The 26,202-nt window shown below is 40.8% G+C and overlaps 1 protein-coding gene across 8 annotated transcripts in view; it reads left to right on the forward strand.

The window, feature by feature from the left end:
- Positions 1-26,202, forward strand: part of iqsec1a (IQ motif and Sec7 domain ArfGEF 1a) — a 93,095-nt gene that overhangs the window by 52,619 nt on the left and 14,274 nt on the right. Inside the window, exon 1 of one of the 8 annotated variants that reach the window (XM_072367421.1) lies at positions 171-425. The exons of 4 other annotated variants lie outside the window; for them this stretch is intronic. In XM_072367421.1, the coding sequence (XP_072223522.1) occupies positions 349-425 (77 nt within the window). In that variant the 5' untranslated portion in view covers positions 171-348. Of the gene's footprint in view, positions 1-170; positions 426-2,834; positions 3,153-9,003; positions 9,022-20,271; positions 20,655-26,202 lie in introns of those variants that run through there. 3 more of the 8 variants (XM_072367420.1, XM_072367424.1, XM_072367422.1) reach the window with 3 other exon arrangements.

Here is a 26,202-nt window from a genome sequence, read left to right on the forward strand (position 1 = left end):
CTGGATAAGAGTTAAAACTGAGGCAAAGAAGCCAACATACTGCTTATTTTTGGAGGTGGATCTCAAACATTAATACTTGGTCCAAATCAGTCCTAGAGCTTCCTCATAGGCCCAGCTTTTTGGGTTGGTGATGACTGAGACACGTCCAGGAGTGATGTGGTTGTTTTGGGCGGGTTAAAACCACTCAGGCTGTCATCCAGTGGCAGTGGCAAAGCTGGAGCTCCAGAGGAGGACAGAGCCGACGTCCATGACAGGGATTCACCGGCGACTGTGCTTTTAATGCCATGGTGCCTTTTAATATTGTTGGATCCTGCTACTGTTCCACCCTGTTGATTGTGTGACCCCAAAATGTGGAAGTTCAAAGCGTTTTGCCTGGATTACTGGCATGTGCTGTGTTTGCACCCACACAACAATTTTTACAAGAGGTATGTTTAAAAATGTCTGCTTTTTGCTGCCATGTGACTTCGATCGTTGTTGTGCTCCTCATGCTAGACGGTTTTTAAGAGCTTGTAATTCTCACGAAGCAGGGTTAATGCCGCTATCTGTGACGAAGTGCCCCCAACACGGTGCATATCGGTATGTTTTAAAACGCCCTATAATCACTTCATGAAGTTGTTTTTTTTAAGCTACTGTTGTGGTCATCAGCTTCGCTCTCTGACATATCGGTTTGCTGGAAGACTTAATGCAGGAAGCTTTAAACTGGCTGAGTTATTACTTACTGAGCTAACTAGGTTGCTGTTTTTTTTTTTTTTTAGCAGCAATTGGTTAAATAACTTGTTGGTGTCTGTGTAGCGTTCGCACTGCTGAACAGAATGAGTTGAGCTTACTGGATTAATTTATATCTCTCCCACTGGGACCTCTTCTCACTCACCTCTCACCGACTGCTTAATCCATGCCTGATTTTTTTTATTTTAATTTTTTTAATTTTATGCTTTCTTTGCAGCTCGCAGCAGATGTACCATATTTATATTGTTTAAATACATTATTTTGTCACCTTGACATGCCAATAGTTTCTATTAAATTAAACCCAACTCATACTTATATTTGACACAGCTTCCAGGTATGTTGGAAGAGGGACCTTTCTGTCTCATCTTTTGTGCAAATAAGTCATCCCTTCTCCCTGCTGCTTTGTTGTGAAGATCAGGAATCGTCCATTGTGATGTAAATATGTGACGCCCCACATTCAGTGCATATGCTCCAGATCCTCAAATTGAGATGCACTTTGAGTAGTTTTCCATTAAGCCATTATTTTTGAATATCTGTTGAAGATGTATAACCCAGAGATGTTTGCATGTTCTCCCCGTGTATGCATGGGTTCTCTCCAGGTACTCTGGCTTCCTCCCACTGTCCAAAAAACATGCATGTTAGGTTAATTGGTGACTCTAAAATTGTCCTTAGGAGTGAGTGTGAGAGCGTGTGTGGTTGTTTGTCTCGTTTGGCTCTGTGTGGCCCTGTGATGGACTGGCGACCTGTCCAGGGTGTACCCCGCCTCTCGCCCAATGACCGCTTGGATAGGCTCCAGTCCTCCCGTGACCCGACTGACGGATTAAGCGGGTGTAGAAAATGGATGGATGGATGTTTGTATGTGTGTTGATGATAATTGGTCCTTTAATCTTTCAGTGGCTTGATGTTCCAGATTTCACGTTAAAATGTCAGCCTCAGAGGGCGGAAGTTCTTAAAAAATATCCTTAAACAACACAATTTAGAGACCAGGTTTTAAGTTGTACAAACAACGGCTACAATCTATTTTCAGTCCATTATATTCCGGCTACCCAGAAACATCTAATCGGTTATGTTTCCTTCATGCACTTCAAGTTGTGCAGATGTTTGATGTCTGAAACAGAGGGGAGCTGTAGATGCTGCGTTCTGTCTTTATGCTTATGTGTTCTTATGAAGGCACGCACGCACGCACACACACACACACACACACACAGAGTTGTCATATTCTGTATGTGCATGATTCATTAATAATGCATAGCCCATAGCTTCTCACTGCAGCCTTCAGGGAATCCCTCATCTGTAGGTGGAGTATCTCATAGTTCTGGAATTATGTTACAGATTTTTTGCTCATTTATTCGACTGTACACAGACTTCTAGAGACGTATGTAGTCTACCTTACTCCTAATCATTACCTTAATCTGTATCTAACAGCTGATGTCAGTGTATGACTCATTGGTCTCTGGAATTATTTAGGAGAACTGTTTATTTTTTTTTTCCACACGCTGCGAACAGCTCATTATGTGTATCCCACAGAGTTACTGGAATATCCTGGTCACTGGGTGTAACTCATTACATTGCTCTGGCTTCAGTATAACACAGATTGTATCCTGAGACCATGTTGTTAAAGTAAGGTCAGTGTAGTAACTCAAAACAGCCTCTCCCAGCTGCTGAACTGGGGTTCACCCTCCCTCCTGCATGGCCTTCCTATTGAGAGCAGTGTGATTGTTGGATGCCGGCCCAAGTATTACCATACACATCGTGACTGAGTGCTCTCATGCACTTTCTGTCACTCCATCTATCTGTGTTTATCTTTTTCTCTTATTTAATGTGTTTGGGGAAAAAAATAACCCATATCAAACTCCCAACTTAGGACCGGCCCATCACCGCTGGGGAGCGTGCATCATGAGAACACCAGATGAGTGAAAGACTGAATTGGACAGAACAAAAAGGAACAATAAGGAAGGAGTGTCTGCAGAGGGGAGAAAGAGGATTGCTGGGTGCTTGGTTGTGGGTGGAGAGCTTTTGTTCACATGAGGGATGATTTTTCTTCTGCTTTACATACTGGGCCTTTACCTTACTTGGTCATCGGGCAGCTTGCAAGACCAGCAACTCTGAGCCCAACATAAACTAGGGCAGGGAGCCTTTCAAAAAGGCTCAGACACAGTAACTTTAGCAGCGAAGGAATGAGTCTCTCTGTGGGTTTGTCCATGGAAAGTGAAGGATGTGGAGTGTAATTTGTGGTTAAGGAGGGAGTGAGCACAGGCTGTTCTTCTTCTGCTGCTTTTAGGGGGTGTTTTTACAGTTTGGGGTTTTTGAAACTTGCTCTCAGTGTCATGCACGTTTTTTTTTTCGGGCATGTCTGATGCCTCTGGTGATGTCACTGCCGTATGGAATGTGATGTGGAAGTACTGCATTTCCAGCCGAACTATAAGGTAGGAGACCATCTGGTGTAGATGAGTATGGATGGCAGTGCCCTGCGGTAGAAGTGGTGGTTGTCCTTTGGACTGACCACGGCAGTTCTTGCAGATATTTCTGAAGACTGACTGATCAAATAACATTCCTGTCTATATGCTCAAGCTTGGTGGTTTCCTTTGCAAAACCATGGAAATACACTATCCCCCAGCTTAAAATGGCAGGGAGGAAACTGTAAAGATTTTTTCAAGGTCTTGGCTTATTTTATCAAGGGTACGTCTTTGATTATAAAGCTCCTTTCTGCTTCTTTAAGCCTTATTACCATTTTACCTTTGTGTTGCCATAGAGGACTACAGCAGACATTTCCTCTAACCTCCATATAATATTCAGTCCATAGTGAATCTAAAGCTGTGGCATTATGTGGTTACTCAACCTGCTCCTCTTGTCATTTGCTTTGTGCCTTTCTGCTACTTTCATGCTCAACATGTGACCTGATGATAAAGATGGAGCCTGCAAGGATATTTATCTGTCAAAGACTCTTTTTGTTTTTTGTAACTTTCTGCATGATTTGTTTCTGTTGAATCAGATTTTTATTTCTCACAACTGATGGAAATCTACAGAGAAGTTTCCAGTTATTCTGGGCAAAAATGTCAGCTGTATACACACACACACACACACACCCACACACACACTTGAATGTATGTATATAATATAATATAATATCATATAATTTAATAAATATTGTTAAAATAGTTGAAAATGGTCCTTAGATAGATAAATGATAGCACAAAGCCCTTTTAGTCTGTTTTTGATGTATTTGATTACTATACTTTAGTCGATACTATTACTTTAGTCGATAATGGTTTTGCCCATTCTGAGGATTTGCCACTTGCCAACATTATGCCATGGGTACTCCAACTGAAAATATCAGTCATTAATCTATACATAGATTTGATCTTGCGCTCCTGTCTTATGTATTTTCAGTTGAGATGTAAAATAAATTTCCTGAGGCTCCAGATCTCCAGTTTTAGTAGATTATTTTTCATTTGTCATGTGTCTTTAGTTTGGCCAAAACTATACAAAAGCGTTACAACCACTTACAAAATCTGTAATAACATCAGTTGTAAGAATAAGTATTACGTTAATACACTGCATACTTCAATACCCCATCGTTCTGCTGTCAGGCCCTATACCCCGTCCTCTTGGACTTTCCTCATGAAACATGGGTTAGATAAAACAAAGAAGCACCAAAAAAGGCAGTGGAGGTAGATGGAAACATCCACCAGATAACTGTCTCAGAGATTAAAGTAACAAAGCACTGCACACGTATGCCTGAATACATAATGAATCCTTTAGCTGTGACACCATAGACACCGGGGTACATATGATCTGGCAGGTTCAGTCTCTCTCAAAGAGTGTGATGACGAGGAACATCATTTATTCAGCGTTCGCCTCGTCCCAGAATGGATACCCATGGAACTGCACAGTGAAAGGAAGCTCTGACAGAACTGGGATGTAAAACACCTTCTGACAGACTTGCACCGCTTCATGATACGTAGGTAAAAGAACTTCCCTCTTAGGAGATGAAGTTGTGTTGGTCTTGTCTTGACTTAGCTTTACTTGACTGAGTATTGAAAAGCAACATTAGATGCCGATCCTCTGTTGCTCCTCTGCTTTGGTCCACTGGCTACATGGACAAGTGAGCTCTTTTTGTGAAGGGGGAGTTTAGAGAAACTAGTTGCAATGGAAAAGTAGCAAGCTGCCAACGCGAGCTTGCAGTTCCACTGTGGTGAGTGGAGGGAAAAAAAAAGAAGACACTCGATGGTGGAAAAGCTGAGACGTGTCTGGGATGGAAGCCGTGTTCTGGTCAGAAATGTCAGGATATTATTGTGTTTCTCGAGCTGTAGTGAGACAATAACAGAAATGTTTGCTGGATTTTCTTCATCTCACATTTGCTGTTGAATATATTCCTACTGATAGCAGTTTTCCTTTTGAAATTTGAGTCGTACTTAGAAAAACGAGGGCCTGCAACCAATCGTCCCAGATGTAAACGTTCATAGTTGATTTAGCATATTTCCACTCACTTGCTTGTATGTTTTATTTTTGCCCTCATTGCCGCCATCAAATGCTTAACCACTGGAATATAGGGCTTTGGGCCATTTCAGTGGGCTGGATTTTATTGTGAGATCCTGATGTATTTTTAATTAGTGCCCATGAATGTGTAGGTTTGTCTGAGGGTCACCAGATATCTGAGGCACTTTTTCTGATCTATGCTTAAGTTGCAGTCTGTATCCACATACCGCTTAATAATTTACATGCATGTCTCCACCCAGAGGGACATCAGTGCTGTGCAAGAATATAGTTTTTCTTTAAATCTATGTTCATTCCAATAGAAAATTTATATTGTCCCTAATAGTGTGGCTTTCATGTGTAGCTGCAGTAGTATAGGGACTTATGTGCTGCGGTCATATGTGTCTCTTCACCTTATATTGCTACAAGGTTGAAACATTATGGGAGAATGTATCTGGGAACATTGCCTCTGCTGCAGTATATACACGGCTCTTCCTCACAGCTTTTGAAATGCTAATCATCTGAGGAGGCTGGTTTGTTTACTCTTATGCACAAGAATGCCAGCCTCTCCGGAGAGCGCATTTTATGCTCAGGGTGTTCACTGAGGTGTCTGATGAGTAAAAATGCACACAATGCTAACGGAAATCCCACATTAAGGAAAATTTGGCATGTTTCTGTAATGTCTCCTAGTATTCTTCTTGTGCACACATCATGTTTGTGATTAAAGCAGAGCCAGGACATGTTTTGCCTCGGCTCTGCTTTTTTGAGATCAGCAGATTGTGACAGCTCAGAAAGAAACACTGGCGCCGTCTCTTTTTGAGGCTTTTAGCTCTGTTATTTCACTTTTGATTACATATTCCTTTTGCATCTCTTCACAGCGCCTGCCTGGTGAATAATGAGGATGTGTGCTGCATTAACTTATGTAATGGCGAGCTAGAGAAGGGCTGAGGTTGGGGTGGGGGGCTTGCATTGGAAGAGGAGGGGGGAGAAGAGAGAAGAGTGATGAGCTCATGCTGCTGCACTGCAGCTTTTATAGACACTACACTTTTTGGTCTTCATGCCATCTGTTATTATGCATGCACATATGCTTATGAACAGTCACAGTTTGTGATTGATTCACATGGAAACATGTATGCATATGCGAACTAAAAGAGAATTGCTCCTTCCTGTATATCTGAAGCCAGTCTAGCGTTCAGTACAGTGCTGCAGAATTTGGAGGCCAGCATGTGTGTTTTCATATCACTTCACTGTTAATATTTCCCACTGCTTCTCGCTGTGCTTTACTTGCATGGCTACAAAGAGCTGATACTCAGCTGTAATCAATCTGAACCAACAGAGCTCAGGTTGGTAACTGCTCTTAGATCGCCAACCCTTTTCAGTGACAAAACAGTGTTTCATTATTCGACATGTATTTAGATTTATGTCATCAATGAGTGTGGTGGGGCAGGGGATTGAATTGAGTTGATAATGGTGCAAAAGCTAATGTATGCTATAAAACAGAGTGGCTCCTAAATGCATTATAGATTAATAAAAACTGCTCTTTGCGGAGACCTAAACATTACAATATTTACGGTCTTAACATTCTCAAAGCTAATATCAAAGGTGCATGAATTATTTGTGGTACTACTATGAGGAGGGATACGCTGCATCTTTGTACTTTTTTGCCCTATTAGTCAAGGCTGATTAAAACAATTTATCTTTTTTTCCCCCACCAATTAATATTTGATTGTGAACCGGATTTTTCTTACTCGCCTTGCGTGGGCCCATTACTTGTGAAATTAGTTCATGTCTCTCCTTGATAGTGTAATAACTGTGCTGTCAGGGAGGCTGGGACTGTGACTGGTAAATAGTCATTAAAGTCAAATGCTTATCCTTAATGGATTAATTGCTCAGGGCTGTATGTAAATGCAAGCTGATGTTTTTTGTGTGTGTATACAAACACATCTGGAATGTCTATTGCTATGGTCAGTGTAGCTGTTGCCTTGACAACTGAGATCTGAGCATGTGTAACAAAAAGAATCCATTTGAAAAGACATAAATGCTGGCATCATCCAGGCTCCCACTGTCACGTGGTTGCTTTTCAGTGACATTTCCCATTTCATTCATCCCATACAGATATTCATAAGTTTGTGCACAGCTGTATTTTTAATCACTGGTGTTAGTGCCACTACAAGCAGTAGTATGTAAACTTATATGTTTTTAACTTTTTGCCCAGAGAAGAAACTGTAGAAACAGAGTATTGGTCCTGTCCTTCTTCTTTTGATAAAAGTGTGTCAAGGCTTGACAAATGACACTATATATCACACCTGTCTCCTCATGTGGACATGAACATGTCTGCCTACAGCTTCCATTAAATCCCTTGGGAGATGACTGAGCTCCCTTTTTCCCTTTCTCCATGTGCTTTTTTTCTTCTTTTGTGTTAGTAGCCCTCCTGCTGCTGCTCTGCTTTACAGCAACTCATTTCCCCTCCCTGTTTCAATAAAGATGAATGGGAGTCTTTTGATCGGTCGTGTATCCCAAAGCCCTTAATGTTAGTGCAGTAGACTGTACACCAGCACCATCTGTCGGCAGAGAAACCTCAGGACAGGAAACAGTCCACGGGACTTGGAAAGTCTCCTGTGCCTTCTTGATAGAGGTCTTATGATAATGTCCCTCCTGCTGTGTGGATAGTCTGTGGCTTTGGAGGCAATCTTCATAAAGAAACTGACCAGCCACTTAAGTTGTGTGGCTGTTGATGGCCACAGTCAAACGGTTCGGACATTCAACTGTGAGTAAGTCGAGGGCAGAGAGCTAAGAAATTAAACAATGGTAGATATTTTACGTCAAATAAAAGAGCAGATCTGAATTCCACTGTGAGTGGGGAGATGGGGACTCATGCTTTGTCCCACAGAGGCTGCTGCAGGTTTGTAGCTGGTTTTCTCTGGCTTTTTTATTCCCCAGAGAACTGCTCTTATTGTGCCCAGCAGTCTCTCTATTCATACCCTATATTATTCTTGAAAAATAGTACATTTCAGTGAATTTATTTTTCTGACATGCCTTTGCCAGCAGTGCACAAATACACAAAACTCTATTCTAATATAGGACACAAAATCAGATGTAATGTGGATATTTTTCACAAGGAGTTCTCAACAGTTCTCTATAGAAAAAAAATGATATGCATAAATATACACATATATAAATATATATAGATATATTTTTGTTCTTAACCTGTCTCGTATTGTCATATGATTCAATGTGTATGGGGCTCTTTTTTCCCTTCCAAATAAAGGGATGCTTAAATGACCTGTTATCTAACCACATACATTTCTGATTGTTCTCTGGCTGAAAGCTCAGATATCCCCTTCGGCGATGCCATGTGTCCTAAAGAGTCAGGAAAAGGGAAAGACAGAGTTGGTGACCTTGCAGGGCTGCAACACGCAGGCTCCAAACATGTCCCTGCTGAAACACAGAAACCAGCACAGCAGCTGAGTAAATGGCCACAGACCAGGGCAGGCATGTTTTGGTTGGGGAAAAAAAAAAATGGCAGAGAAAGAAAGCGAGAGATTCAAAGAAAGAGGGGCGACTGTGAGGGGCACAGCTGAGTGAACCAGGGGGAGGGTGCTAGGTGTATGGAGACTCTCCTCTTCTCATTGACATTTAGGGGAATGTGCTGCTTTGTAGAAAGTAAACCAGTTAGATGGAGGTTCCCGCTCTCCCATGCCTGACAGAGCTAAAGTAGCTTTCCAGTCACCACGGTCACCTTACTCTTCTGCAGCTTGTCATCTGTTCCTGGATCTTGTTTCACATTGTGTTGGCCAACCCAGAGGCAGATGTGTGGAGGTAGGTGGGCTCTACTCTGTGTGTGTGAACTATCTGGCTGTGAAGTGCAGGTTCCCATAGGCTCTGCAGCAGAGCAGCAGCTGTGTACATTGTTGATCTCTGCAGGTGTGTGATTAATTTTAAAAGGAATTACCATCCAGTATCATCATTTCTAATGCCGTTTATCATGCAGAGATGCCAACCAAACTTCTCAGTTTTCTTTACAATTATAGATAGATATATTATCTATATAGATATATAGATATCTATATAGATTATAGATAAATGCTTTTGTTTGAAGGCATCACCTTGCACGGCTCTAAAAAAATATATATAATTATAATTATATAGGGTTTTAAATAGACTGGACTATTTTTCAGTTAATTTTAAAAAGTGCAGTAGTCATAAATCACATGAGTGTGAGACTGTAATTGTGGGGAAAGTATGTAAGATTTAGGTGTTGATGCTTGGGTGCCAAAGCCACTGTATAATACAGCCCGATGTCACACATGCACCAATCCTTACTGTTAGCTGCAACCTACTATAGATTCTAATGCAACCCATAGTAGGACCTTTGATTATGGCAGATCTGTTTGGACGCTTTGTTTACTAGGAGCTTGTGCACTTTGTCCACCCAGCCCTCCTCTCATTAGGCCCCTTAACAGAATGGATGGCTTAGTGAGGACATCATTAGAACCTATTAGATGCACAGAGCGTGAGACGGCTTCTCCCTCATCATTCTTGCTAAACATGAGAACATTGGTTTGAGAGTACAGTGCTGCACTGTGCTGAATACATTCACACTTTGGACTCTCTTTACATTGCATGCAACTCCGCTCTTTCTCTCTGCCCTTCCCTCAGTCCATTCCTGTCAGATCCATCTCCATCAAGTCATACACATTGTTGCTGAGCTACGTTTGGTGGTACAGCAAATAAATGGCAGCATTCCCTTTTTTGTAAAGTTGGGTACAGTGCAACAGCTATGAATCTCAAGATAATTTTATTAAACAATTTTCTGTGGTGTTTTTATCACTAATTGCACTGTAATGGCAGAAACAGTGAGCTGGCTGTTTTGGATAAGCTGCTCTTGATTCTGCAGTGTGTCAACAGTTAAAACAATATCTCAAAGCTGTTTAAACACGATCCAGAGAAGCATGCATTTCCAGAAAAATATCTACCTAATGCTGAGCAGATGTTTACGGACTTGAACAGGAGGTCGTTCAGGCATTAGTGTAACCTGCCGCACTCACAAAGGCCCTCCGGTGGAAGTCAACGCAGTAAAAACGGAGCTGTAAATGCTCAGCTTTAAACACATGAACAGATTATACAAATAAAAGGATCTCATCCTTTTATCAGTGCTGGTTTGAGCACATAAATCCCCCCCTCTGAAAAGGCCTCTCTTGGCTGTCACTGCAAGCTTGTGGTGGTATGCTGTACGTTTACACAAAGTTTAAAAGAGGCAGTTGACCCTATTTATTTTCACAACGGATTTGTGGGACAGCTGGGATGATAAAGTACCTAGAAAGCTGACCGTGACTGACTGGAGTATGTTCCTTTCCATACAATGGAAGCCCGCACAGTGTCTGCATCTTCACTATGTTGTTTCGTAAAGGCTGAATTACCTAAACTGTGATTGTTTTTTTTTACCAAAATCCTTTTCAATGATGGTTCATAACAATGTATCATGTATTGAATATGCTTCACAAATCCAGGTAAACTTCTGTATATGTATTTTCAAATGACCCCTGATAAGGTGAAATTATGCAGACATATTATAAGGTTTCCCTCAGCTTGAGCTTAAAAGAAAATTTTACTTTGATCAGATTATTCATACGCTTTCATGTCTGCATATTAAATGAAAAGCAGGAACCAGCAGGTAGTTAACTTAGCTTGGCATAAAGAAATTCACTGATTTATTTCGTGGAGCTGGCATGTGGATCTCAGTTTTTTTTGTTGTTTTTTTAACCTCAGGACAGAGCAGGGTTCACTACTTTTCCCTTTAGCTTTCAGTTGTGAAGGGAAGCTAAGTTCACTTCCTTCAGTTAACTTCCTGCTGGCTGTCAAGTTGTATATATATGGTCACCTCTAGCCCATCCACATGTAATAGTTTCACGATCTAGGCTTAAAAGTTTTGAGATTACATTGTTTTGCTAGTCAGTTCTTTTGTGTCAGGCTACGTTGCAGCACATTACATGATTGCAAACAATCAGTGTTAAACTGTATTGTCCATGACAACATATAGTATTCTAATATCGACCATAAAGGACTGTGGATTTGAAACAATGCAATCTTTTGCTAATATGGCATTCATGTCCTATTGTCATGTTGCAATGCAACTGGAAATGCCATCAGTAGAGTGACAGGAGCTGTATTGCAGTAGAGAACTGATGAAAGGAAATGTACAACATTATACTCATGAAGCCTTTGTGTGTATGTATTTTACAATGTCTCATGAGATTGTACTGTCCCTTCTGTCTCCAAGAAGCTTAAAGTTGGCGACAATCAGACCTTAACAAACCACCTCTTACATTAGACTATGGAACCAAGATGGATTGGCTCTAATCAAAGCCAAATTAATGCCATGGAGTTATGTGGCTCCAGTTGCTTCCCTCAAATCAAGTCCAAATGTTTTTTGTTGTTTTCTTTCTTCCCAGTATTGAAATATGCCTCTGTATGATGTGATATTTATTACCAGCTCTGTGTTCATAAATGGGCTCGACCTAAAGTGATGAATACTCAGAGCTCCTGACCAAGACAAGAGGTTTCCAGTTAACAGATAAAAAAGTGTCCTCCACTGCTACCAATAAGTTAAATATCAACTTTCCAAGTAGTAACTCTCCTTATTCAAGTTGTACCAAGCCAAAAGTTAGGGAAAGGGGAAAGCCAAGTGATCTGTTAGATTTCAAACTGTAACTCTACTGTAGAAGCAAAGAGATTTGCCCAGAAAAGAGGACATTCTCATTTTACCCTTGTTGGTTTTTATGTCACTCATAGATTAACATGCGGGTGTGAGAATTGTTCTTTACTGATTCAGCCTTGTCCCCTGAGGGTCTTAGGAAGTTCACTTGATTAAAACGACAGAATGACTCTTGTCTTTATTCAGTGAAATTGCCCAAAACCAACACGTTGAAACACGTTGGTCTCCCTGTCACCCTGGTGTGGGAGATGGAAAAACATCCTTTCTGCCCTGTTTTATTTCCAGTACTTGTCAAATCTCAGTTATTTTTGGTGTGTGTCTGGTGGAAAACAAGAGGGAGTTAGTGTATCGGTTTACAATACTTTCTTCATCTTCCATGTTAAAACTAATAACTTGACATTGTTAGAATTTGTTGTATATAGAAAAAAATCTGTTATACTATATCGGTTTGTTTTATTAAGAGCTCACAGAACCAAGACAGAGGCCGCCTGATAAGTAATTGAGGGCTACAGATCAATAGTTCCGCAGCCTGTAGGGACCCGATTTGTACTTGGAGTCAATAAAACAGTAATCTTTATTGAGCATACAGCAAACCTCCAAGGATGCAGCAAATGCAGCAGACAGATTTGTGGTACATTTGATATTCATTCCTCTGTAATGACAGCATTTTTAAAATCATTATTCTGAAACTCCTCTGTTACATGCATTGTGTTAATTTTTTTGTATGATACGAGTGGCTGGCTCTCATCTAGCTTGTTCCTGAAGGACTTGTTTTCATCGACTTCCTACGTGAGGCAGAAACTATTGAATAAGCTTTGGCTGCTTGTGAATTAAATGGAAGCCAAACTTCATTAGCCACTGTCTGTCAGGTAGTTTGTCATAGAGATGGTGAATTAATTTACAGTATAAGGCCGTGTGTTAACCTGTTGTCTTGGAAATGGCTAGTGAAGGTTACAGGAACCATTGAATATAATGAAAACATAGACGCAGATTAACGTCTCCTCGAGGTGTTGTTATCTTGAATGCAAGTGTGCTTGTTAGTCTCTGCAAAGCCAGGCGTCATGTCCTGAACCAGTTCCAGCCTGCCTGAATGGAGTGCATATTGAAATTTAAGATCTGCTGACTTGCACCCACCAGGTCTTGGGGAAACATGGCATGAATGGAACTTGCACACTCAGGATATCTAGTTCGTCTCTGGAATATGTCAACATAAATCCGTCTCTCTGCACTCTCATGACCCGCAATGAAGGTTTCCACTGCTTCCTTTTAGCTTTGTGAGGAAAAGCAATGTAGATCAGGGATGACTGCTTTATCTCTGTATTTTTGCTCTGTGAATGATTGCTTCCTGGTTGTATGTGGAAACAGACATTCATCTCATTCGTTGTTTAGGCATTTTCAGCTGGAGCTTTTGATTGACATACGTCCATGTTCTGCTCACGTCTGGGAACAGTTCTCATCACATGTAAACTTCCGTTTCTCATCTTAATTTTTTTGATGACTGAGTCTGGGATGAAGGATATTTTCTGATTGGATGTGCAGAGGTTTGGAAAAAAAGAAAAACTACATCAGGATTTCCTTTGACAAATTGACATCCTGACACAGCAGTTCTTCTCAGTTCTGACCGTCATTACTGGTCAAACCTATTGACTCTTAAAGAGAAAGAAATGTCAGGGAATTTTCTTTTCTCTCTTGATCAGCATATCAGCTTACAAATGCATTTAGATTTGCTTGTCAGTGCAATAAAAAAGTCGTTCTAGTTGGTAAAAAACTACGCTTTCTTAGAGTTCCTTTCATCAGTGCTTGGTTTAAAACTGATCAAATGACACAACTGAGCTAAGGCTGCAATTAAAATAGTCTTTTTTACTTTGTGGAATCTCTTGAATTTTGCTGCTCTAAAGTCAATGATATAAATATCGTAGTAGATTGTGATACACATAGCTGCCTGCAGTTCCCCACATCTGTATTCAGTCTGCAGTTTTTGGCACTTTATGAAATGACATTATGTTTCCTGAGTAAGTCTTTCCCTGTCAGCGTAATGAGGGGTATTAAAATGAAATATGTTTTGTGCTTTCACATCCAAGCAGAGCAAAATCTGAAATAGCACTTAGAAATTCTTTACAGTGCTCTGCATTATGACTCTGGTTTGCAGGTCCTAAAAAGAAAACAATGGTTATTGTTCTGCCGTCTGACATATGACACATTTCGTGGTCATCACCTCAGGCCAGCCGTGGCTGTTCAGTGACTTTTTTCCCTCATCAAAGACTAAAAAGGCGTGATAGAGCAGATATGAGAAAGGCTGCTTTATAGTCAGTGCCAGCCCAAACAATGATTTGTACCAGTGTACTTGCCGAACTGGGAGGTGCTTCTCAGGACTCTCGGGGGCCTAATAGCTGTGGGGTTTATGCTTTTATGCTGTGGACTAAGGATGCCTCTAGCCTTGATGTTGTTGGCTGGATGGAAATTAGAGCTGCAAGAGAGCAAACTGAGATAAATTCTGCTATTGTGATTAGACTGCTGAAGAAAGGTGAGTAGTGGTGGTATAAAACCAGTCTGAGTATTCTGAGAATGAGCTTTCAGTCTGTGTGTCCTCACTTTATCTGTTTCTCCTCAACCGTACTCCTTACATGTAAACATGTTGTCAAAGAGAATTTGTTTGTGTCTTCCAGACAAGTATGAATCTGTTTCTGAAGTAGTGTGATGCATGTAAGAGCAGATGTCAACTTAAAATCTGTGTGTTTGTCTACCAGAAACGTAATCATAGCTTGCTACAGTCAGCTCTATGCCATTTGTACTTGACTGCTAATGGAATCTTGTGAGTGATTTGAATGATTGTGCATCAAAACAAGTTCAAGATCATCAGCTATATCACTGGTGTAATCGGCGATGAATGGAATCTGATTGAAACGGCAATTATTATTGTTGGAAGCCTTCCAGTGAATTTTCCTACTTGAGTATTGCCATTTAGTTCATGGCTCCAAAGTGATTGCTCAGCCAGACACACAAACACATTCAAATACAGCCGCTTACATACAAATGCAAACACACAAACAGACAAATAATTATTTTACTAAGATTTCTGCTTTATATCTAAAATATTTTTTTATTTTCTTTGGAATAACTTTGACGGATGGCTCTTGGAAGACAGCAGTGGCATGATTTTTTTTATTAAGTGTTCGGCCGATGTTATAAAATATAGAACATATATAAAAAAGGTTGACAACAGATGAGGACATTAGAAATGCTCTTCAGTACATTCTAACGTTCGCGTATTTACTTTATATGCTCAGTGCTTGAAAATAAATGCTTACATGGCATAACTTAGTTATGTGCATTCTTGAAATATGAAGTATAGTCTTGATTTAAATAGAAGAAAAAGAAAATATGTTGAACATATGTGCTGTGACATAAATATCATAGATTCACAGGTTTTTATAGGAGCTGAGCACGAGTGCAACTGCTCCACATTTTCCTGACCTATAGTGCCATGTAAACTCACTAGAGTTTCTCTGTGTCACTTGAGACAGGTGGGATTCTGCTTCTCCCACAAATAGATTATTGCACAACCCCTCACTCCCCACTGCCTCATCTCGCAACCAGAAAAAGCTGCTCTTTTACATCCCGGTTCCTTTGAATAGGCCAGCCACCCCTCCCTGACTTGCAGTAGTGACAAAAAAAAGCCTGACCTCAGTGGTTCAGTATGACATCACTGCCATGAATGTCCGCCCCTCAGGCCTACTTTCTGTCTTCTAGGGAGCTCGTAGTCTCATTTCTAACCAGTGGGTGGCAATGTCATGCCAACAGCCCACTGTGAACTGGATCCCACCATCTAAGGGTTCTGTTTTGTCGTTTTGGCTGCCTGGTGACCGGCTGCTGTGGTCATAATGACTGCCTTGAGTATTTATACATGCTGTGGCCTTTGTCACATTTACAGTCATGGCTGCTCGAGCAGAAACTCTGTGTCGTGATCTGTCTTCCATCTGACCTTACATTTTTACAGTGCCATTGAAAAAGGTTTCACATCGATGTGCCACAAAGGAGCAGATAGCGAGACGAAATCAGCATGGCATTCAGCGACTATTCTATTGTGTTCAATGCTTTGCCTTGTTCTTCACTGCATTGTCTCCCTCACAGTGTTTACCAGAGCGTGTCACCTCACATGGTTCTATTTTTAGCAGGAGAAAACTGTGCTGTACTATGTTTTTGTGCTGAGGAGGGGCTACTGTGAACAGCTTCAGACAAATATGGTAACTGGTAATGTAGTGAAAGGAAAATATTACAAGTAGACAAACAAAGCCTCCTTCTGGTAGTGATAACAGGGAAGATTACATGACCATGTTTCAATTATTTTGGACAGTGAGAGAAATACAGAAAATAAAGATGCACACAGAAGAAGTGAAGCTTTAAGTTCTGCTTCTGTATAACATATTTTTCCCCCCTTTCATGGAGGTACACTTACTAAAAGAAGTTAAAAAAAACACGTGGTTGAGTTTCCAAGTACATGTTTGTTTGGTTTCCACTGAAAGGGTGTCATTTAATTCTTGCAATTTCTCTGCCCACTCAGTTACTTTAGGGATTGCGAAGGAATTGGCCACTCGGTGCCCAATTTAATGCAATTTAGTGTCCCCACCTGACTTGTGTATGACTTTGGAATGTGAAAGGAAACCAGACGACACCCACACAAACACAGAGAACTTGCAAAAACTTGAAACTTGAACTTGCAAAAACCACCTGGATATACATAAATAATTTGTTGTCTTCTTTTTTTTTTTTCTCTACCAAGGTAAAAGCTGAGGCAGATGTGTGTTTTTTGTCTGCTCATTTTCTTGAAACTTGGTAGCTTGTTGGAGTGTGGTCATTAAATTATGATGTGGATCAGGATCACTTTTGTTAAAATTACAAAATAGAGCACTCTAGGTAGAGGATGAGGTTTGATAGCAGTTTGAATGATTGACATAACTTTTGCAACAGATGGTTACCAAGGACTTAGCCAGCAAAACATGGTCCATGTTGCATCATGGTGTTGCAACACCAAAGGTCTGCATTTGAGAAAATGCTGCAACAAAAATAAATAACCAGAAAAAAGTCTGTGTATAGAGAGAAATTGGCAAAACATGAAAATTGTCTTATTTGCGCCGATGATCACGACTTGTGCATTTGTTTGCGACACCTAGCTCAACTTTTAAAGCGATGTTTTTTTAGTTGGAGGTTTCTTACTTGCTTGCCAAATGTAAATTCAGCTGCCGATGACTAGAGGGTCGCTTTAAGAAAAAATAGTTCCACCTTGTTGTCAGTTGTCTTACTTTTAGCTATCACTTTTCTACCTCTGTTTATTTTTACTACAACTAAGCAAGCTTCGTGTACATGATGGGTATGTGAATTGCACTTTCCGTTTGAATATAACACATTATTCTTAAATCAGTGCTCAAACACTTGTTTGGACAGAAATGGACAGATACCCAGTTATACTTCTGAAGGTAAATATGTTGGATGCTAGCACTTTAGCACTTCATGTGAAAAACAACTCCTTGCTTAGAAATGTTTTGATGTAAAAAAAATTAATAACTAAATCCCAAAAATCATCCCCTGCTGTTTGCATGTTTAGTTTACATGCATTTAGACGAATAGATTGTTTCTATCCAGACCGGGTTTTCCTACTTACCACTGACGATCTTTAATCATTCCTATAGAGTCCTACAGTCAACACATCTGGCCCAGCTTTGCTGCCAGGCTGTGATGAGTAGAGGCAACATATCCTTTAATTACTCCATTTTCTTTTCTGTTTATACATCTGCTGCCATATATTTCATGTGCACAGTAATTCTTTGTTCCTGAGAATTGAATACAGTAAAAATGTGTTGTTGTTGTTTTTTTTTTCTTCCTATACAAAGTCGTCTGTGTTCACAAAGCTCTTATGCGCCACTACATCTCATTTAGTATGCTGTTGTATCAAACTATGACATCAGGCTTTTCTAATTGTTTCCAGACCAGGCCGAGTTTTTTTAAATTTTATTTTCCATTTCTTAACATAGGCCTCAGTTGCACAGCATCCAGCAAAAAGCAGATGATCAGAAACGACGCATGATGTCATGTAGATAGAACACACAGTGCCAGAATCTTGTGACCAACTTTCCAGGAAGCTATTCCTTTCCTCTGCCGTTTCCTTTAGTCTTTTTCTCAGCTCTGTCATTTTTTCATCCTCTTTACAAGGGGAAAGTTTTTCCTTTCCCTGAAAATATCCAGGTAGCACATCTGTGGGAACACACCTGATAAGGGAGTTTGTGTGGAGCTGACCTGTGGATGCCCCTTTGGCTTTGCCCCAAGTGTAATGTATCAAAATTTACTAACCCTAAACACAAGAATTAAGTGGAAAAGAAGGGAGGGCATTGAAACTGAAGGGGGTAGGGATAGAGAAAGAGCTGAAATACAGAGAGACCAGATGTATTGAGTTGAAGAAATGGCATTTTATGAGCAGAGAGTGGGCCTCTGCTTGGAATTCTCAATGACATCATGTTGGAGCAGAGCTCTGTGCAGCCAGGACTCTTGAGATGGAGTCAGGCTTCACCAGACGGGACGACTAGACTGGGTCGTAACACTAGAAGAGGAAGCAAGAGACATGTAGGCAGGCAAACAAAAAGAGTCCCACAAGCTTGCTAGGTTTGTGAAAACTTTTACAGCTCAGCTTTACTAGGAATTCATCTAATTCCATCATGAGAAATCTCCTTGATGCTTAAACTGATGCTGGCCCAGAGCCTCATGCTGAAACAATCACCAGCCTTATAAACATCACATGCTTGCCTTCAAAATGAGACCACGATATTACTTCATATCTCTTTCACAAACAAATAAACTCCAGTTAGACGCTCCCTGTGGTCCTCACGCAAAACAAAGCCTTCCCTGGGACTAATATCTAATATCATGCACACATTTCCAAACTAAATACCTGCCTCTGTTTGTGCCTGTTGGGTGAAGTTTACCAAAATGATCGAATCATGAGCACTCCAGTTTCATTAAAGGGAGGTAAAAAGCTTTTTGTTGCCTTTCTATTTGGATTTCTGTAAGGGAGGAGAGGTTGTGTGATCTGTAAGTTGAGTCAAGTGTCTGCACCTCCATAAGGCATTAGCAGCTGTAGCCACCGGAGTACTGGGCCAAGGTCTCACACTGAAATAGACCAGTTGGCCTGTTACTGTCTGGCTGGTTGTCCGCACATAATCATTCTGCTTGAGTCACACATTGCTAGTCAATTGTTAAGCTCCTCTTTTTTTCCTTTTAGTACTTTTTTCCCCCCTTTTTGCTCAGTTGCTCATTCTTCATCTTTCATTTGAAGCCTCAGACAAAAACAGTCGCGAGAAGGTGATTATTTCAGAGGTTCGGGCCTGTAATTAGAAGAATCTTCCTCTGCAGAATTATGTGTGTGTGTCCCTGTAAACTGGCTCCATGTGGGAGCCATTCTCCTCTGTTTCCTGTCCCGGTTGTCATTAGATAGAAATACTTTTGACTTGGGGGCAGTTTACCCCAACCCCCTTTTCTCAGAGGGGTGATTAGTCTGTGGCTTGTGAAGTCCAAAGACAAGGCGCTGCCAGTTTGGGGTCTTGCTGCTTGGTTGGAGCTGGGCAGAGGTCCTGAAGACTTTTACAGTTATGGTGCAACATGAGAGGCGTTGTATGCAGTGTAGAATTTTCCTTGAAATGAAGGAGAATGTAGTGGCCAAAGGTGGACAGCTTCAGCTCCACAGTGATTTTCTGCAGCAATAAGAGACTGAATTCCCTCTGGCTCTGTTCTTGCTACACACTTTAACAGTTACCTCTCAGCGCCTAAAAGGCTCTATTAATAGAGGTTTTCCTTTATTTGCCATCTCTACACAGTAAGTCTTTTTTCCTTGGTGTAAAAAAGGCTCCTGACATTCAGATATCCCATACCAGTCTCCCTTCAACTTTTTTTTTTATCTTTGTTGATGCCACTGTGTCCTCATTTCTTCTCCATTCCACCTCATAAATGTATTTCCTCCATACCTATATGCTCATAAGCTGCCACCCTATCCCCCTCCCTACTCTCTGTGTTTTTAACACCTTATTTCATCTCTTGCTTTCAGCTCTTACGATTGCAATCTCTCCATTTCATGTTTTTAATATACCATGCCTGAAAAACATGACTTTCTTTCGAACATCACCTACCACTGTTTATATGTCCTTCTCTTGCATGTTTTTGTCGTGCAGGAGATATTTCTTCCAAATCCGTTTCTCTGTTCCTCTCCAGCTACAAGCCACCGTGCTTTCACACCCCCTTCCCTGCACCCCGCCCCCTTCCATGTTGCTCAGGGCCTGGCAGAAACTCACACTCCCCTGTCTCCCAGCCTCCACCCCCCTAAAACTCCTACCAGCCCGGCGCACCAAGGACAGAGAGGAAGAAAGACAAAAAGAAAGAGGGCTCAGTTTTTCTGTCAGAGATTACATTCTCCCACTTTTCACTCACCATACACGCCTACCAGCTATAAGAAGCTGCTGACAGATCGAGAAGGAATGGGAACGTCTGCAAGAAACAGACAGATACAACCTGAAGCAGATGGCAGTTTTTAGACCTATCTTTCTGTTAGAGAAACCTTTTAGGCAGTTATGGGGACTGGCAAGGCGACCCCCTAATGTCAGGAGTACATCGTCTTGTGAGTGCTGGCCAGCATGTGGTGTTTGCAGTGTAATTCAGAGAAGACCCAGTCGCTGCTGGAATTGGAGCTAAATGGCTGGTAAGGGTAATGAAAGAGTGTAAAATGCGCATGTTTGCTTTAGCATGTTATATTTTTGGCCACTGAATGAAGCCTGGCTTTTAGACCTCATAAAGCTATGTTTGATAAATAGAAAGAGGAATTGAATTTGTGTTTTCATAAAATCCGGTTAGAGGATGATAAGAGTATTGTGAAGCTTCAAGCTTTAAGACCATACATTCTAAAAAAATAGTCATTCTAGTGTGGACTCCATAACAATGAAAAACAGGCCAAGTCCCCGCTCTGAGTCACTGTACGCGTGTGCTGTTACCGTCTGTTTAGTCTTACTGTACAGAATCCATCTGTGAGTTGGATTGCATTCCTGTGGTGTGCCGTGGTCCCCCCCCACTAACATACCGGCCACGACTGTGTACTGCTTCATAGCTGGATGTTCAAGGGCAGGTGCTGAGTGTTGTGTGGAGGATATCTTAATTATTCATTAGCAATAGAGCATAACGTTGGCTCTGTTGTTGTTGAATCTTGACAGTTGGAGAGATGCTTTGATCAGGCAGAATGAGGTCTGCCAGTTAATATGGGAATAGTATTGATTTGCCATTACTTCAAAAATATGCAGACAAAATATGCTACAAACCATCTCACAACAACAATCTCACTTATAGGGGCGAATCTTTTCATTTGCGTCACCTGTGCTTTGCTAGTAAATTTATTCTTAGAAATATTTGGATATTTCAAAACAAATTTGAAAAATATTGTATAATTTTCGGATCGAAGAAAACATAAATTAAATACCAACGTGCTTTACACGACATGGATGTGTGTCTGTGTGTTTGTGTGGGATGAGAGACAGCATGACCAGAAATGACATGGAAAAAAACGTGTCCCACCATTCCCACTTTTCTTTTCTATCAATTCAGCATACGTGCTTTATGAAAAAAGAAAAAAACTTTTTTGGCATTGCACTCAGGTCTTGTAATGGCCTTGGGTTCTTTTGTAATTCTGGCAATATTCTTCTAAAAACAAGCGCACATGTAAACACTGCAGGAAAGGGGGACATGATAATGGATGAAATTAGAAAGATAATAACTGGTATATGCTTAAGAAACAAACTATTTAGGGTTGCTGCAAATGAAAATTTAGTTGAGAGTTAATTGTTTAATGATTTAATTGTGCTGCTCTGTTCATTTTTTTTGCCAGTATTGTTATAAGCCTGCCCATGATATTAAAAGTCAGATAAGCCTTATAAAGAAAAACAACATAATGGAAATTGATAGCAGAACATGAGTAAGATAATATTTTTGTTAGTCTTTTATGCTTTCTAAATAAATTACATGCCACTGTTTCCAAGCAGGTGAATGAAAGAATTCTGATTGTTCTGCAGACATGATCACAATCATCCAAATGAATGATTATGGACACTACACTGTCTCATTGATGATTGTGAAAGGCCTCTCCATAAACTGTACCGTAAAATTATAAAGTAATTGTGATCATCTTGGTAATAATTAGCTCCAAAGGTTGACTCACAAGCTGCTGCTCCCTGAACATGTGTAGAGCTCTGAGTTCTCAGTCAGATCCATCTCTCACATGCAACACCCTGTTTTTTTTTTTGTTTTTTTTATGGATGGAGACAGCCAACACTGAACTCCAGGCTTCACAACAGTAGTCCATAAACCAATTGATGACATCAAGGTGGCTCGACCTTGTTTTTTTTTATTTCTTATTTCTATATATATATTCTTATTTTTATGCTCTCTGTGGTTGTTACTGACTGTCATTCTGCTGTCATTTATTCACTTAGAAACATTCAGCTGTTGGCTTCTGGTGAGATTAGCTGCCAAAGGACGGTTTGTGATTTATAAAGACCTTTTTGAAAACACTCAAAACCAAAGTCAAAAACTGACAGCGGTTATCAACCACGAGTTGTAATGGGACTCAAGTCGACTGTATACTGTCTGCTGCAAGCTCTCTCGAGCAGTGCTGTCAGTCTGCTGGCCAGCACGGCTTTCCACTTTGCAGCTGTGTCAAACTGTAAATTCCCACCTCGCTCCTCACTAAATCATACAAAATCATTCAGTAGTTCGGTTATTGGTGCTGAAAACTATGAGCACACCTGAGTGTTTCCTCGTAGGTTCACCTTTTAGTGCTGCACTTTATCAATGCATCTCTGTGTGGTCTCTCGATCGTATACCTGATAAATCTCATCCCTTCACATCTGTGTGCTGTGAGATCTGGTGTGAGCATCTGTATTTTATGAGCTCTATGAGTCACTTTGAAAAACGAGAAAACATCTGCTTTTGTGGTGCTTGGAGCTCACGTCGGTGCGTGTGGGATAAGCAGCATAATATGGAGGTGCTGTTTGATTTTTATTGGAGGGGTCACTTTACGGCCTGTGTTTATATCCGCACATAAAAGCGGCTCCTATGAATAGTAAGGTTAAGGGGGAATGTAATTATATATTTACATGTTGTGTGTTAGTGCTATTGTTATTGTAGTAGAAAATACGACTTCGCTCTGACAGATCTGTTGTAAGCAAATACAAAACAGCAAAGTTTGCCAGTGAAACGGGGTCTAATGTGTTCTTCAGCAACATTTCTTTCAGACATACATGGAGTGACTGTCAGTCCTTTTTTGTGCACATTCTCATAAATCAAAAAATCTCATAAGCTGGCTAAGTAATTGGATTTGAAGAACTTTCCCTCCATCCACTTGATTATTCTTCATACTCTGCCCTGAAAAGGTCAGATGGATGTCAAGTTTCCCATAAACGTCTTTAAAAAACGGAATGCTTGCAAAAGTGAAGAGTAAGCAGAATTTATTGTGCTGAGATCTTTTGCCGTTTGGTTTGTAGATGTCTCTGTGACTTCGTTTTGATGTTACATTAGTTCCACACTGCAGCTCCTCCAGCCTGCACTTCATTAGCCTTCCTCTATTCCCAGAACTCCTGTAGATGTGACTCCTCTTTTCCGGGACAGAGGAATGTTTCTCCCTCAGGTCCGACTGATGGAATGGATTGAGGCCTGGGCAGGGGCTTGGGCCTGTTTGCTCAGGATGTGTTTCAGAGGGAAGACGAGAGGAAGGGGAGATTGTCTCGCCCCCACCCCTCCAAATCCCTGAATCCTGCGGGTGAAAATCACTGCCAGCCGTGCCGCTGCACTTATCCAATGCTTACATTAGAAGAAACAGGGGCTCCTGGTGGATAAAGAGCCAGACGGAGGGACAGTCGCTGCTAACATTGTGAGATCATATTTCAAGGTCTGTTGAGTTACAGTCGGGAGGTAGCCCAGAGACAACATCACTACTTCTGCCTTCAGATTTTAACAGTGGTTCCACAATCCTCATATACCATAGACACGGCATATACAATTAAATGAAAGCACACATTTCTGTCTGAGCCATTTTGACTCACTTCTACCGCTGCTTTAGGGCTCTGCCTCTTTTTGCCTCCAACATCCACTGCAGCTTAAAATATAAACTCTTACATGTCTCTCTCCTTTTCTCCTCCCCCCTTTTCCCTCCATCATGGACAACTGACTTCACTCTGTAGAGTATTCAATGACCTCAGAGTAAAAAGTTTCTTTCGTGTAGTGCAATCATACACCGTCTGGAAACTTTTTTTTTTTTTAAAAAGAGGAAAGGTACCAGCTTGCTGGTCCCACTTTGGAAAAGCAAAGCCAGCAATGCAATTGACTTAAATGCAACATTTGACTTAAATGTTGCTGGAGGCGATAAAGTGAGACAGCAGACCAAGAGGAGACCTTTTGTAGCCTTTGAAGAGCAGCATGCAGTTTGTGTTTTCAGTCAAATCAAACTCAGTCCTTTGTCATATTACGTAAATTATTACAAGCACTGTTCCAAAGGAGAATGGCATTTACTCCCAAAAAGACAGAAGAGAGGAAAAAGCAATCCTAGCAGGTCTGTGATTGTGTATTTTACACACTGAATGCCAGCATGCTTACACTGACAACTACTAACACGTAGTCGTGCAGGTCTGGGGTTTGCCATGTATACCCTCTTAGTTTAGCAGGAAAGTATGTTAGCATTTGCTGGTTATTTCTAGATATAACAGTGAAGCTGCTGGAAGTTGCATTATATGTGTACAGTATTGGACAGATTCACATTTGAATGATGGTGCTAGATGAAAAGTACAGGGACTGCCAAAGTTGACTGGCTGTGTTCTCAATGCTGAAAACTTGCTGGAAATCTGCCTAAAACTTGAGATATTTCAGTCAGCACGAAAGTGGTGAACTGACCAGAAAGTGTTTGGCTAAAATGATTTGTATCCATTAGACACACACACACACATGCCAAGCTTGAATGTTTACGCATTTTATCTAACATTTGTTTCTCATGATTTCTTCAAGACTGTTTAAATTTAGACTGTGTGCCACATTTTTCTAACAACCTATTTAGTTCCAAAGAGTGTGTGACTTAACTGAAACATCTTTGGATTTTTAATGGATTCTTTTCAAGTCATGTAGGTTGTATAGTTTTGATATATAAAGCAATATTCTTCCTTTTATTATGATGAAAATCTTAGTGAAGGAAACAAGAACTGACTCTGAGTCGTATTCTGGTGCTGTGACAGCAGGCGAGGTGCAACTTTTAACTCCAGAGACGGCAGCTTTGCAGTTTGCCTTGACAGATGGTTGGGGAGATTTGTCCCAGTGGCGATTATGCAATGAGGTTGGATTTTCGATGAGTTGTGCTCAGTGTGATGCTGTTCCAGCAAAATAAAAGCCTTCTCTTTTTGGCCCGTTGCTGTCCGCTGGTCCAAACTGAACAGAATTAGTGCTGCTGACCACTGCTTTTTTGCTGCATATCCAAACATACTGTTTCCTCCTAACTTTTTGGGATCTCCTTTCTCATACCACCTAGAATAAAAATCTGCCTAAAAGTGATGTGTGCAACTTTTTGCAACTAAATCTATTGGTTGAACAGTTCCTCATTGAAAATTACAAGTGTGCAAATTTGAAAATAAGCACTTTGGGATAAAGATTGAGGCCATCAAACCTTAGCAGAAAAGTAAGGAAAAAAGCTTTTGAATTTCACACATTTGGTGAAAACACTTTCACCTTTTATTGCTCTTTTTTGTCAAGAATGCACTGACAAAAAGCTGTTTTTTGTGAATGTGTTTTAGATATACTTAATGGCAAGTAAGCATCAAAGTAGACTGATGCAGACAATCCATTTGAGCCTGATATCTTACTGATCAGTTACAGAGAGGCTTGTATGGACCCCTTTTGCTGGCTAAGTCAAGCACCCATGCTGTGCTAAGTGATATTACAAATCATAAATCTATTCTCAGTTAAGAGTAAGACTCTCAAAGTAAAATGGCTGCCTTCACAGTTGACAGTTTGAACTCCTTCAGTTTCCCTTTTTCACCAGCGGTGGTTGCTGTTGGCCGACAGGCTGTTGTTGCTGAATGTTGATTTCAGGCTGTCTAATGAAGGAAGTGGGTTGTGTACACAGCATGGGTGTGTCAAGTCACAGTTCAAACACATTAGGCTGTCAGTGCACTGTACCACGAAAGGAAAGAAATGTTGGTGCGATGTTTCTAATTGAGCTCATT

Source organism: Leuresthes tenuis, unplaced genomic scaffold (genome assembly GCF_036924035.1).
Source record: "Leuresthes tenuis unplaced genomic scaffold, fLeuTen1.0.hap1 SCAF_16, whole genome shotgun sequence".
Classification (NCBI taxonomy): Eukaryota; Metazoa; Chordata; class Actinopteri; order Atheriniformes; family Atherinopsidae; genus Leuresthes; species Leuresthes tenuis.